The sequence below is a fragment of the Aquarana catesbeiana genome, linkage group LG09 (genome assembly GCF_042186555.1).
Source record: "Aquarana catesbeiana isolate 2022-GZ linkage group LG09, ASM4218655v1, whole genome shotgun sequence".
NCBI lineage: Eukaryota > Metazoa > Chordata > Amphibia > Anura > Ranidae > Aquarana > Aquarana catesbeiana.
The window spans coordinates 217,287,353-217,301,431 of NC_133332.1; the positions used below are offsets into that span (position 1 = coordinate 217,287,353).

The 14,079-nt window shown below is 41.3% G+C and overlaps 1 protein-coding gene across 1 annotated transcript in view; it reads left to right on the forward strand.

Moving 5' to 3' along the window:
* Positions 1-374: 374 nt before the first annotated feature.
* The window catches only part of ARRDC1 (arrestin domain containing 1), a 40,156-nt gene continuing 26,451 nt past the window's right edge, over positions 375-14,079 (forward strand). The window contains exons 1-3 of the mRNA XM_073600952.1: positions 375-385; positions 2,169-2,314; positions 13,730-13,780. Of these exons, the coding sequence (XP_073457053.1) occupies positions 375-385; positions 2,169-2,314; positions 13,730-13,780 (208 nt within the window). The remainder of the gene's footprint in view (positions 386-2,168; positions 2,315-13,729; positions 13,781-14,079) is intronic.

Consider the following 14,079-nt stretch of genomic DNA (forward strand, 5'->3'; position numbering starts at 1 on the left):
TACATGTAACACACCAAAAAAGCTCCTGGACCCTTTCAGGCGTAGAGCATCGTACACTTTTAACATGTTTTGCGTTTTTTTTTTTTTTTTTTTGTTTTAAAAATAACAAACATGTTATACTTACCTGCTCTGTGTGGTGTCTTGGCACAGAGCGGCCCAGATCCTCCTCTTCTTGGGTTCCTCACCAGCGCTCCTGGCCCCTCACTCCTGCCGAGTCCCCCCACAGCAGCAGCTCAGCCCCGTCCCCTCTCTCCTCATTGGCTCACTGACTTTGACAGCAGGGGGCGCTGTTGGCTCCCGCTGCTGTGTCTCAGACAATCAGGAAGGGAGAGTCCCAGACAGCCCAGGCTCTTGTGCGTGATCGCTGAATCAAGATGGGGCTCAGGTAAGTGTAAGGGGGGGGGGGGGGTGTCTGCTGCACACAGAATTTTTTTATCTTTATGCATGACGATTAAAAAAAAACCTTCTGCCTTTTTAAGAATTGTTTTAATGCCACCACAAGCTCAGTACGCGTTTTTACAATCCGTGAACGCGCACGGAAGCTCACAGGTGTGACTGCAGCCTTGGTATGTTAATAAATTTCTTCACACAAGATTGACAACTTTCGGCAAGGATTTACTCACCCGCTGGTTGAACGAAAAAAAAAATCTTTGGACTTCTTAACCCTCTCTGTGTTCTAGTGACCATTATCAGTGGATCGGAAAATAATGGGAAAATTCTAAATTTTACTGTTATCACCAGAACAGGAGGAGAGGAAATATTATTTAATAATAATACTATTTAATTATTATTTATTATTATTATTATTATTATTATTATTATTATTGTGTCTCTAGAATAGGCAGTAAAGGGAAATTTCCCTGTTTCCCATTGGGGATCTTTCCCTTCACTTCCTGTCTTGGAGACGCAACATAAAGTGAGGTGACATCCCCTCTTAGACCATTGTCACCAGAACAGGTGTCTTTGTTGGAAGGTTTCCCCTCATCTCCCGTTTTTGGTGAAAACCTGCAAGTTTGGATTTCCCATCAATTTCCATCCCACTGACAATAGTCACCAGGAAACGGGATGAATCGCTCCAGTGGGGACATGACCAGTAGTAAAAACGTCACAGGAGTTCCAACCACTCCTAACTACTGTATAGCCGAAAAAAAGGCGTTTTGGATTCAGCCCTGAAATGTGCATACTTAGAACTCTTTGCTAACTGTCGGTAGGTGACTATGGTGTTGGTACCCACCCTATGGCTGGATGAGCATAGGTTGCCCTGAACTAGAGGCCCCTGGGTAATGCCGTAGCCCTGGTATCGTCCATGGCAGCTGTGACTTGATAAGGTGAAGACACAGACGGAGAGCTTGGCTATTTATAGGGCAGATTTTGCTGCTTCCTCTGTTACCAGGGGAACCCCGCTCCCCCTTGGCTGTTTGGAAAAAGACCGCAGGAAGACGGGGAAGCCGCTCAATGACGTTTAACCCTCTATATGCTGCCACCAACCAGATCTGTTGTGGGTTGGGCTCTAGGTGAACCACGTTTTTTTGAAAGGACGTTTGTGTAAAATGATTTTTATTACCAATGCAGCCCTGTGGTCTCATCTGCTAAACCTGTAAGTCTAGAAATAAGGAAACCAGGGTGCAGCCAGGATTAGGATGTAACCGTAAAGCAAGGCCGCAATGACAGCTCCACCTTTACCTAGGGGTGTGGCATTTATTTACAGGCCAATCTTGTAAAAATGGTGCCCAGGCGGGCTTTTTTTGCGTGCAGTATTGTCTGAAGTGTCCGTCCGCCCCCCACCCCCAACTGCAGCCAAAACTTGATTTAATTTTGGTCGGAGCTTTGTCAAGTTTTTAAATTGGACTTTGTCCTATTGGGGAGGTTTATCCTTGCTTCCTTTCTAGAAGTAAAACCTCTGTGTGGGTTTTTTTTCTTTTTTTTTCTTTTATGTCTTCCTATACCAATGACAGCGGCTTCCAACATTTGTTGTCCTTTTGTCAGAGACAGGAAGTAAGGCTAAATCACCCCCAATGAGGTTGCGGTAAAAAAAACAAGTTTTTAACTCTTCCTGCTCTTTCAAATATTGGGGAAAAGCGTGGCTATAATTTATTTATTACTCTGGTGATGGGAAGTACTAATGTATTGGACTGTGAATATGGCGCTTTTTAAGAAAAATATTTCAGCACATTTAACTTTGTTCTCTTTTTTTCCTTCATAGCCATTAAAGTCAACTGTGTTGGATCCTGCGGTGTGTCAAACAAAGTTAATGAGACGTCATGGAACATAGAAGAGCAGTACTTCAGCGGAACCTTCTCACTGGCTGACAAAGGTAAATGTACTTGGATGGTAGAAAGTATCATTTAAAGAGAAAGTCCAGCCAGCTTATTTTGACTGTGTGGTGTGTGGGTTTTTTTTTTTTTGTGTGGGTTTTTTTTTTTTTTTTTTTTTTTAATATAGCCGTTCACTTGCTTGAAAGTGGCCAGAGTTTCTCGGGCTTGCGGTTTCCGGTGGTTCACTTGAGAAACAGACGGTGCCGTCGGCTGGCCACATAGGCGATCAAAGTGTAGATCCGCTTTGATCACCTCCAATGGCCTTGGAGGACCAGAACGTTGCCATGACGTTACTTCCGGGCCAGGCTGGAAGTAAACAAGTGTTTGGTTTTTGGGGTTTTTGGGGGGGGGGGGTTTGGAGGTCTTTTTGACCCAGATCTCTCCATAAAGAGACATCAGTGAAGGGGAAAAATTACTTATTTACAAAATTTACTGACAAACTAAAACTTTTTTTTTTTTTCTTTCAAGATTTTTGGTCTTTTTCACTAAAAAATAAAAAAACCCAGCAGTGATTAAAGACCACCAAAAGAAAGCAAGAAAGCTCTGTTTGTGTGATGAAAATGATAAAAATGTTATTTGGGTATAGTGTTGCATGACTGCACAATTGTCATTCAAAGTGCCACAGCACTGAAAGCTGACAAATGGCCTGGGCAGGAAGGGGGTGAAAGTGCCCGGTATTGAAGTGGTTAAAGTATTTTTCCCAAAGAAATTGTGTTTGCAAAACCACTGCACAAATACAGTGTGACATAAAAAATTGTAATGATGGACATTTTATTCCCTAGGGTCTCTGCTAAAAAAAAAAAAAAAAGTATGTTTTGGGGGTTATAAGTAATTTTCTAGCAAAAAATACTCATTTAAAAGGTGCCAGAATAAGCCTAGCCTTCAAGTGGTTAAAGGGGTTGTAAACCCTCGTGTTTTTTCACCTTAATGCATGAAAACACCTGGCAGTCAAAGCCCCCCCAGCTCAAGTTGAGAGCGTGAGGAGAAAAAAAAAAAACCCGAAAACTGGCGGCTCTCAGAGGGACACCGGTCCCGATCAGGGAGAGCTCCCAACAGCTCATCTGTGCCAAGTGCCAGTGCCACCAATCAGTGTCATCCATTAGTGCCCACCAGTGCCACCTCATCAGTGCATATCAATGAAGAAGAAAAATTACCCATTTTGCAAAATTTTATAACAAACTATAAAACATGATTAGAAAAAAAATAAATAAATAATTTCAATCTTTTTTTGTTTAGCAACAAATAAAACCCCCAGCTGTGATTAAATACCACCAAAAGAAAGCTCTATTTATGTGAAAAAAAATTCATTTGGGTACAGTGTTGTATGACCGCGCAATTGTCATTAAAAGTGTTACAGCGCCGAAAGCTGAAAACTGGTCTGGGCAGGGGGGGGGGGGGGGGGGGGGGAGTTTAAGTGACGAGTAAGTAAGTGGTTAAGGCTGTCAGCAGATTAGAGTCTACAAACTTCCAAAAAACAGAGTGTGTGTAGAGCTGGGTGGGACAGTGTATTTCTGGATTTTAAACAGTATAGACACTTATCTTTAATGTTTTACATAGCTTACTTGTACATATAACTTTCAAAAGGGGCCAGCCTGATGTGATCTAGCAGGACTTAATTTTCTGACTAACGTTCCACTTGGGTTATTAGTTTAAAACCAGTATGCTGTAGATAGGAGGGTGTGTGCTTCCTTGCTCACTGCCGGAATTAGTTATCAAATAAATGCACGCGTTTTCTGGGTGTAGATAATGTTGCTAAGCCCTAGTTGTTGGCTTTCATTTCTTAATAGCTCAGTGCAACATTCCATTTGTGTGTGGGGATAGGAACCTTGGGTCGATCGGACATTGGGTTAAAGGTGACGTTCTATTCTGCTTGCATATTGCCTTCCTTGGTCCCCCGTCCCTTTATAAACATGCCTATGTACTTTTTTTTTTTAACTCCAACCTTTCTGTTTTCCATTACATCCCTTAATTTTAGAGCCAGCGAACTTCATCACTGAGTGTCTGTGCTTCTCTATGGTGTCAGCAGTATATAGCTTCCTGAAAACATCACAGCACCCTGCCCCAGTACTTCTCATTATAAAAATGCCTTGATGGGTGGATGTCAGTCTGAAAGAGTGAAGCGGGGTTTACATGTTAAGTAGGTTTATATTATAAAAAGAAATATATAATTTAAAAAAAAAATTTTTTTCGACCAGCAAGTTAAAAACAAAAAAAGAAACAAAAAAAAAGGATTTCTGTATCCACATACGTGATGTGGATACAGGAAGCTCCCCTGATGCGCTATTGTATTCTGACAGTGGGGTCTCCTCCCATCAAAATACACAGATCATTGCTTCCGCCATTGGCTGGTCAAATGCTGGTTTTCCAGCGGGATCATCCGACAAGCTGGTCTGCTGAACCTGCCGAATTTCTATACATGTGTACTCCGCTCAAGCGTTTATAAGTAGACTACATTTGCATGCGGACCCCTCTAAGTATTGCCCCCATGTGATGCTATGACTTTGCCTTTATGATTGAAAGAACTGTAACCCAGTGAATGAAAGGGGCGAGCCAAGGACAGTCAGGCCAGGAAGGAAAGGACTAGATGATGCTTGATGTCCTCCAGTCAGGGAATGAGGTGGTTTTATTTGACTTGCTCCAGGTTCTAATGCTCATTGTGAGACACTCACACTGTGCAGTAAATTGAGAGTAAGCAGTTTAAGTACAGGAGAGAAGGCTGTGCAGCAAAGCAAGATTGAAGTTAGGTTAGACTTATCACACATGACCTACGACTTGAGTGAATTGATAAAATTGGGACACGACCAGTGCCATGTCATTGGTAACATGGTTTCTGTTGAAATTGGTGGCGTGACATTTAGGTCCTTTTCACAAAAGCAGTCTGAAAAAGGGACAGGTGTACCCAATCAGACCCTCCATTCTCCTCTATGGAATGGTGGATCTATACAGACTTGTGTCCATTTACACCCGCCTACCTCCAATCCATTTGTTTTTAGCCAGATCAGAAGGTGATCCATTCCCTTCCGTCTGGCCAGATTGGATTGGAAGGCAGTTGTGTGTAAACAGACATCCTCTGCATTGTGTATGGCTGTTTGATTCTGTGATCCTCCCCTTTTACTGTCCCCAATCCATCTGCTGATAGAACTGAGCCTTGAGGGCACTCTGCACATGCTCAGTTTGTTGTGTATTGTAAGAGGTGTGTGTGTGTGGGTTTTTTTTTTTTTTTTTGGGAGGGTGCGTGTGATCAGCACTGTCCAGACAAAGTCAGGGGTCATACAGACTCATTGGCCAGTCGGAGCAGGTTAAAAACTTGCGTCCTGGTTGTAGGACCATGGTGGAGAGCAATCTTGGGAAATGCTATACAAGATTTGGGAACAAAGATTAGCCCTTGGAACTTTTTTTTTTTTTTTTCTACCACTTATTTATATTTAGCAGTTATATTTATAAGCTGCCAATGAATTATTGTCCAGGGCCCCGTAACACTATAAAATTCTGTTGCAGCGCTTTACCTCACATACTTCAATGTGTGGTATTCTGCACATTTACTTGTGTTAAGGTAGCCCTTTTATTTTGAACAAGCGTTCAACTCACACCCAACCGATTTTAATAAAAAAAAAAAAAAAAAAAAAAAAAAAAAGCCATCCTTGTATTCTTTAATACAGCACATTATAACACTTTTTTTTTTTTTTTTTGCTGTTGCGGCATGAGTGCATTGAAGGCTACCGTACCGTGCATGGGGTGCAATTCTAAATGAATAGCCTGGCCACACAGCATGCATATAGTGTGTTGCACCGACTAGCGTTACCGAAACTCCTAGGTATAAAGCCCCCTGCAATGAAGGTCTTTCGGCTTGCTCCCGTTTAAGTGATTTGGAAAAACCTCATTGAGACCACCTGAAAATTGGCTAAATATTGCTCAATCCCTGCAGACAAACAGCTCTGTGTTTACTATTGATTTTTATCTTATTAATATCTTCCAAGATTTTATCAATATACTTTTCTGCCCTCAAGTGGAGAACAGAGTGTATTGTTCATATTGAAGGAATAGATTTTTTTTTTTTTTTTTTTTAACCACTTGCCACCCAAGCCAATTGTGCTGGAAAATTACTTGGAACCCCCAAACATATTATATAATATATTTTAGCAGAGACCCAAGGTAATAAAATGTCAGTCGTTGCAATTTGTCACATGGTATTTGTGCAACAATTTTTCAGATGTGTGTGGTGTGTTTTAACAAAAAAAAAAAAAATAAAACCCTTTCATGAATTAAAAAAAAAAAACACAATATTTACCCTAATTGTTTTATATATAGTGTGAAAGCTGATGTTATGCTGAGTAAATTGATACCTAACATGTCACGCTTTAAAATTGTACACACTCGTGGAATAGCACCAAACTTCAGCATTTAAAAATCTCCATAGGCTACGGTTTAAAAATTTTTACAGGTTACCAGTTTAGAGTTAGAGAAGGTCTTGTTCTAGAATTATTGCTCTCACTGTAACGTTTGTGGCGATACCTCATTTGTGGTTTGAATGATGTTTACATATGCGGGCACAAGCTACATATGTGTTTGCTTCTGTATGTGAGCACAAGGAGATGGGGGCGCTTAAAAAATAAAAGTGGTTAAAGAGGAACCCCAGCTAAACTGGCAGATACAGATTTATAAAGAAATCCTTTTGTGATATATCTGCTGTACTGTAGGACTGAAGTTCATAAAGTGAGAAACAACACCTCTCAGGGATTGCAATATTGTAAACTACATGCCTGTGCACCAGCTCCTACCTAAATGCTGGAATACTGATGACCTTGAAACGGTGGTGAAGCCCACCCTGAGCTTTCTCCCTCCTGTAATTTGCCTAATTACTCCCCACAGTCCCATCTGTCAGATTAAAGCGAACCTTCAATGTATTGTATTATATAACCTGGTCTGACACCACAGTATGCCCCCTTATAAAAGGTCAGACAACACAAGATTCCCCCTATTACCTTGTTCTTATTGTTTGCTTGCCCCTCTCTGATAGTTTTCCTTTTAATATGATTAACGGACTTCATGGTTGAGATCCATTAACTTCCATCCCATTAACCCCACTGAGCATTGACACTGTAGGCCAAATGTCAGTATTTGTACTGCAACTCATTTGTTTTCCATTTTGATATACTGAATGGCCAAACACGGGAAGTAAAGTTTTTAAAGTATACTGAATCTCACAAGTGGGTCAAAATTGTTGGCAAGTTGAATGCAGTATGTTATCAAAAAATACTGGAGGAACATTTGCATTCATTAGCCAGGAAGCTGCGCATGGACGTACTTGGACATTCCAACATGACAATGATCCAAAACACAAGGCCAGGTTGACCTGTCATTGGCTACAGCAGAAGAAAGTGAAGGTTTTGGAGTGGCCATCTCAGTCTCCTGACCTCAATATCATTGAGCCACTCTGGGGAGATCTCAAACGTGCAGTTCATGCAAGACAGCCCAAGAATTTACAGGAACTGGAGGCTTTTTGCCAAGAGGAATGGGCAGGTTTACCATTTGAGAAGATAAAGAGCCTCATCCACAAATACCACAAAAGATTTCAAGCTGTCATTGATGTTAAATAGGGCAATACACATTAAAGTGGAGTTCCACCCAAAAAAAAAAAAAAAAAATTCATTAATGTGCATGAAATTTAAAAAAAAAAAATTTTTATTTTTTTTCCACACCTCTTAATGTCTGTTGCTAGGGGGTCCCTTGTAATCTGCCTTCTTACTCACCTCGGCTCCTTACGTCACTTCCCTCAGTGCCGGAAGGGAGATCAGCTCTGCCCCCTCCCTCTAGGCAATCATCTGGGACACGTCACAGATCCCAGATGATTGTGCGGCGTGGCTCGCACATGCGCAGTGGGTGCCTTGCTGAAGTCACAGCCGGGCGCCCACAGTTTCAATGCCGGTGCCGCCAAGCGGAGGAGACGAGTGGGGCTTCGATCCCCCGCATTGCTAGACCCTGGGACAGATAAGTGTCCGATTATTAAAAGTCAGCAACTGCAGTATTTGTAATAAAAACATGAGACACCAGCGCTCAGAGGGTTAAGAAAGCAGTCCTGCAATTAATAAAAATTTATATAAACAATGAATGAGTTTATTCAAAAAAGCAGCTGCTTTTTTGAATAAACTCATTCATTGTTTATATAATTTTTTATTCATTGCAGGACTGCTTTCTTAACCCTCTGAGCGCTGGTGTCTTATGTTTTTATTGCTTGATCCATTTTTTTCCAGCCACACGGGTTACAGACCCTCATCCATTGATTTTTTTATTCCCTTATTTTTGACCATTCCAGAGGTCCCCCTGTGATAGCGCTGGGATTTTTGTTGTTTTTTTAACTGCAGTATTTGTAGCTGCTGACCTTTTTTTTTTTTTTTTTTTTTTTTTTAACGGAACTCCGCTTTAAGAACTGGGGTGTGTAAACTTTTGATCAGAGTCATTTGGGTAGTTTCTGTTGCCATTATGATTTTAAAAAGAGTAAACACAGTTGATTTGATAATAAATGGCTTCAGACAAACACTAACCATGAGTGAAAGGAAAGTTTTTGTGTTATCATTCATATTTTATGAAAAGTGGCCAAGAAATCATAAATTCTGCCAGGGTATGTAAACTTGTGAGCACAACTGTGTATGTGTATATAATCTGACTAACAATGCCCAATTCTACGTGAAAAAAAAAAAATCATACTTTTTAAAGTGACAGGCCTTGAGCTACATGTAACTGAGCACTCAGAGGTGAACAGGCATCATTTAAAACTACAGAATTCCTGATTATGAGCATATGGAGACCTTTCCCTCTGTGGAACACTCAGGTGTGACTGGGGTTTAGTTTTAACTTGTAAACCTGACTTCATGAGCAAACCCCACCTTCTCCCTCCACCTTGAATACAAGATGTTCTTTGAACGAGGTGGGGATTGCGAGGTCATAGCCTCTCCACCTCATCCAGAGGACACCTTGTATTCACTTGAAAGAAAGGGGGAAAAAAAAAAAAACTCAATCATTTTCTGAATAACAGCAGTGCCAAGAAGCGACCCCCTGTGGCTACTATGCAGAAGAGCAGCTGCTCGGCACTGGACCTGCTGATATCACTGTAGTGGTGGTGACTACTAAAGTGATTTCTGGCTTCCGCAGGGATCGGTCAGGTATAAGATATGTACAGTATCTCACAAAAGTAAGTACACCCCTCACATTTTTGTAAATATTTTATTATATCTCTTCAGTGTTGTCACATGAAAAAAATTACACTTTACTACAATGTAAAGTGGTGGGTGTACAGCTTGTATAACAGTGTAAATTTGCTGTCCCCTCAAAATAACTCAACACACAGCCATTATTATTTAAACTGCTGGCAACAAAAGTGAGTACACCCCTAAGTAAAAATGTCCAAACTGGGCACAATTAGCCATTTTACCTCCCCGGTGTCATGTGATTTGTTAGTGTTACAAGATCTCAGGTGTGAATGGGGAGCAGGAATATACTGGTCATATACTGGTCACTGGAAGTTTAACATGGCACCTCATGGCAAAGAACTCTCTGAGGATCTAAAAAAAAAATAAAATTGTTGCTCTTCATGAAGATGGCCTTGGCTATAAGAAGATTGCCAAGACCCTGATGGCAAACCTTGACATCCCAGATGTTTTGGAACTACGTTTTCCATGATGCTCATCTACACTGCAGAGTGCAGGAGCATCATGGGAAATGTAATTCCAAAACATCTGGGTTGCCAAGGTTCCCCATCAATGGCCTAGGCTGTAAGAAGATTGCCAAGACCCTGAAACTGAGCTGCAGCACGGTGGCCAAGACCATACAGCAGTTTAATGGGACAGGTTACACTCAGAACAGGCCTCGCCATGGTCAACCAAAGAAGTTGAGTGCACGTGCTCAGCGTCATATCCAGAGGTTGTTTTGGGGAAATAGTCCTATGAGTGCTGCCAGCATTGCTGCAGAGGTTGAAGGGATTGGGGGTAAGCCTGTCAGTGCTCAGACCATACGACGCACACTGCATCAAATAGGACTGCATGGCTGTCGTCCTAGAAGGAAGCCTCTTCTAAAGATGATGCACAAGGAAGCCCACAAACAGTTTGCTAAAGACAAGCAGCCTAAAAACATGGATTACTGGAACCATGTCCTGTGGTCTGCTGAGACCAAGATAAACTTATTTGGTTCAGATGGTGTCAAGCGTGTGTGGCGGCAACCAGGTGAGGAGTACAAAGACAAGTGTGTCTTGCCTACAGTCAAGCATGGTGGTGGGAGTGTCATGGTCTCTGGGGCTGCATGAGTGCTGCCGGCACTGGAGAGCTACAATTCATTGAGGGAACCATGAATGCCAACATGTACTGTGACCTATTGAAGCCGAGCATGATCCCCTCCCTTCCTTCGGAGACTGGGCCGCAGGGCAGTTTTCCAACATGATGAAATAGAAAGAACGGGTTAATACCATGCTAGAGTACAAACAATTGAGAAGAGCTGCAACTAAAACCATTAGATATCTCTACGGTACAGACAAAAAAATAAAAAACATAAGTTGCGCTAGATCTGAAAAATCACACAATAAGTGACGTATAGTGCAATGAAATTAATAAATGGTGAACATTCAAAAAAAAGTCAATCTGTACAGAATGGGTGAAGTAATTGATTGTGACAAAAGTTAGATGAGAAAAAAAGTCCATTGAGGTAGTAAGTTCTAATATTGTCCACCTCCACTGAGGGAAGGAGGAGGGAAATTCTCAGTCTGAGGAGAGAATCCCACTCTGAGTATGGGAACCCTTACCCGAACCAGTGGACCCGCTCAGGAGCGGGGTCATAAACGCAAGCAGATTATGCCCTCTGCGGGGACTAGTAGATCTCCGGCACCTCCGAAACTGCAATCTGGGGATATACACTTGGACCCAAAGCCACAAGTGTACAAAAGGATAAAAAGACTCCAATAGTGAAATACTGTATAAGAACGGAGCCTTTAATGTTTTAAAAGAAACTAGCGGTAATAACCGCAACAATGCAGATAAAAAAAACAGCCGGCAAAGCTTAAAAAACAAACACCGGTGTTCTGGGGTCACATGTGGCATCAGTGCCAGGGGTTGCCACGGTCTCACCCTGCTCTGCACATGCTTAATTGTTCTCTATTTTTAGGCACTGCTGAATTTGTAGAGGCCGGTCTGCTGACAGTCTTGAAGCAGAATTAAAGTGGTGTTCCGGCCGAAATTATACTTTTTAAATAAAAATACCCCTATAATACACAAGCTTAATGTATTCTAGTAAAGTTAGTCTGTAAACTAAGGTCTGTTTTGTTAGTTTATAGCAGTAGTTTTGTTATTTTTTAAACCTACAGCAGGCCGTGGCCATCTTAAGTGTGGGCATCTGAAGCCAGACTGTATTTCTTCCTGGATCTCATCCTTGCAGATCTCGCACATGCTCAGTGCAGCACAAGCGGTGTAATAGGTTTCAGCTCAGATTTCCATAGCAACGGCAGTGTCAGAGGAAGTTGCTGCCCCTTCCCAGAAGGCATGGCAAACAGGAAATGATGTGATGGGCTACAGCCAGGGGGGAGGAAGTGAAAAATTAATACAGCAGATATACAGTACGTGCTGAGAAAAAAAATATCAAATTCGTTTACAGTGCACAGTTTAGTGAGGGATGCTGAAGAGTCGTAAAAGTGGGTGGAACTCCACTTTAAACCCTCCTATTCTTTACAGTTAAGGAAGCTGCTTCTGTTTGATCTTCAACTGCCATGGTGCTGCACATGTGATCAGTTATGACACCAGCCATTTGATGGTTTGACCATTTGGATGAGGACACGAGCAAATGTGACGGTTAGCATTCCAGGAATGTAACTGTTTTTTTTTGTTTTTTTTAAACTGCCTTTCAGGGGCTCTGGGCTTCAGCAAAATGGCAGCCTCCAGCAACAAGAAACAGGAGCAATGCTGGAGGCAATTTAGTAGTATTTGGTAGTATAATTATTAATGTGAACTGTGATGTTTGCTAAAGAATATTATTTTTTTTTTTTTTATCAAGTTGTTATAGGTAAAGTTCCACTTAAGCCTACATTACTTAGAATTTCATCTGTCATTCTTACGGATCTCAGCTACAAATCTAGTTATTCTTCCTTTTTGTGCTGCAGGAATCAATGACAAGCCAGGATCTTGTCAGACATAATTCAATCATAGCTACCAATTCTTGGGTGCAGCGTAACATGGGAAGCAAATGCCTCTTTAAAGCCACAACTCTTTTTCTGTATAAAGAACATATTATTATTTTTTTTTTTTTATCAAGTTGTTATGGGTAAAGTTCCACTTTAAATTCTTGTCTCTGTGAATGATACTTGAGGTGGGCGTTTGGTACGCTGCTTTGGTAACCTCCTGAATTCCTGGCCCACATATACATGTTTTTGTGACATTCTTGTTGGTCATGGTGGACCATTCCTATCTGTTTTCCCGTTATACTGGACCATGTGAGCCGCCCTCCCAAGATGGCTGCCCTCTGGCGGTTTCCATCCACAAAGTTTTTCAGTTAACATTTTTTTAATCTGTTTTTAAACCCGGTCAGTATCATCCACTCTTGATTAAATGAATTAATGTTCACAAAACAGGTTGATATTTGTAATGCAATTCGTCCACCTGTTTATTTTGCAAATTTTTGGAAATACATTTTGAGCATGTTGGGAGAGTGTTTGAAATATGTAAATTTGAATATTCATTTTTTTAATTTTTTTTTTTTTTTATACCTAAACAGACTGACAATAGTAAATCAGTTTGTTGTGTAACTTTTTAATATATTTGTTTTGTATAAATCTAATATAAATCGAATAATATGTATCTAATGACATAAAGATTTTGCATATGAGTGCTGTACAGATGGAAGTCCCACGGGCATTTTATTTATTTTTATTTTTTTTGGCTAGATCATGTGACTTCTGGTATCCAGGAGCATTGTTGGTGGTTTACATTGTCAGACTGCATTGTATTCGTTATCAACTGATCTCACTAATAAAATTACATTAAACTGACCCTATGGTAACACTAACCCTGTAAAATAAGCCCATCTATACTTAACATTCTGCTGTCCCTTGGTTTGAAATGCCACTGCTTCACTGCTTCTCAACTCCTTCTACTATTCCATGCTTCCCGGTGTTCCTACTTGTCCTGTCGCACTCCGTAGTTCCTCCCCAGAATCTCATGCATCACTGCAGGAATGGTGGAATACTGTCAGTGAATGGGAACAGTGAAGGGGTGGTGTTTCAAGGAGCAGGCCGCTAAAAGGTAAGTATAGATGGGCTTCTTTTACAGGGCTTGTGTTTTTGTGTTTGACGGGGTCTCCTAGATTAATCTTTCACATGCATTGCTATTTAAAAAAAGGCTACAGACTTGGTTTATATCACTGCAATTGTCTTTGTTTTATAGGAACACTTCAGCCAGGAGAACACACCTTCCCCTTCCAGTTTCTGTTACCAGGTAATGTCAGCAAGTGAGCTTGGCCATCTGCTTATCTGACAAATGGACGTTGGTCCATGTAATGTAGCTGTCTCTCTATGTGCAGACAAGGAGGAGAAAAGGGAACTCCAGCTTGCCATACTTTATCCCTCTTTCACTGGTTGGCAAGTCACTGACCCAGAACAAAGAGATGGGGGGGATGTGAGGTTTAATGCTTGCGGAGTATCAGTTTGGGTGGGAAAAAGCCTGCAGCAGAATAGTGAGGGTGTGGGGGAATGCTTGTAGCAAAATGGTGGGATGTGTTAAATGTTTGCAGAGTA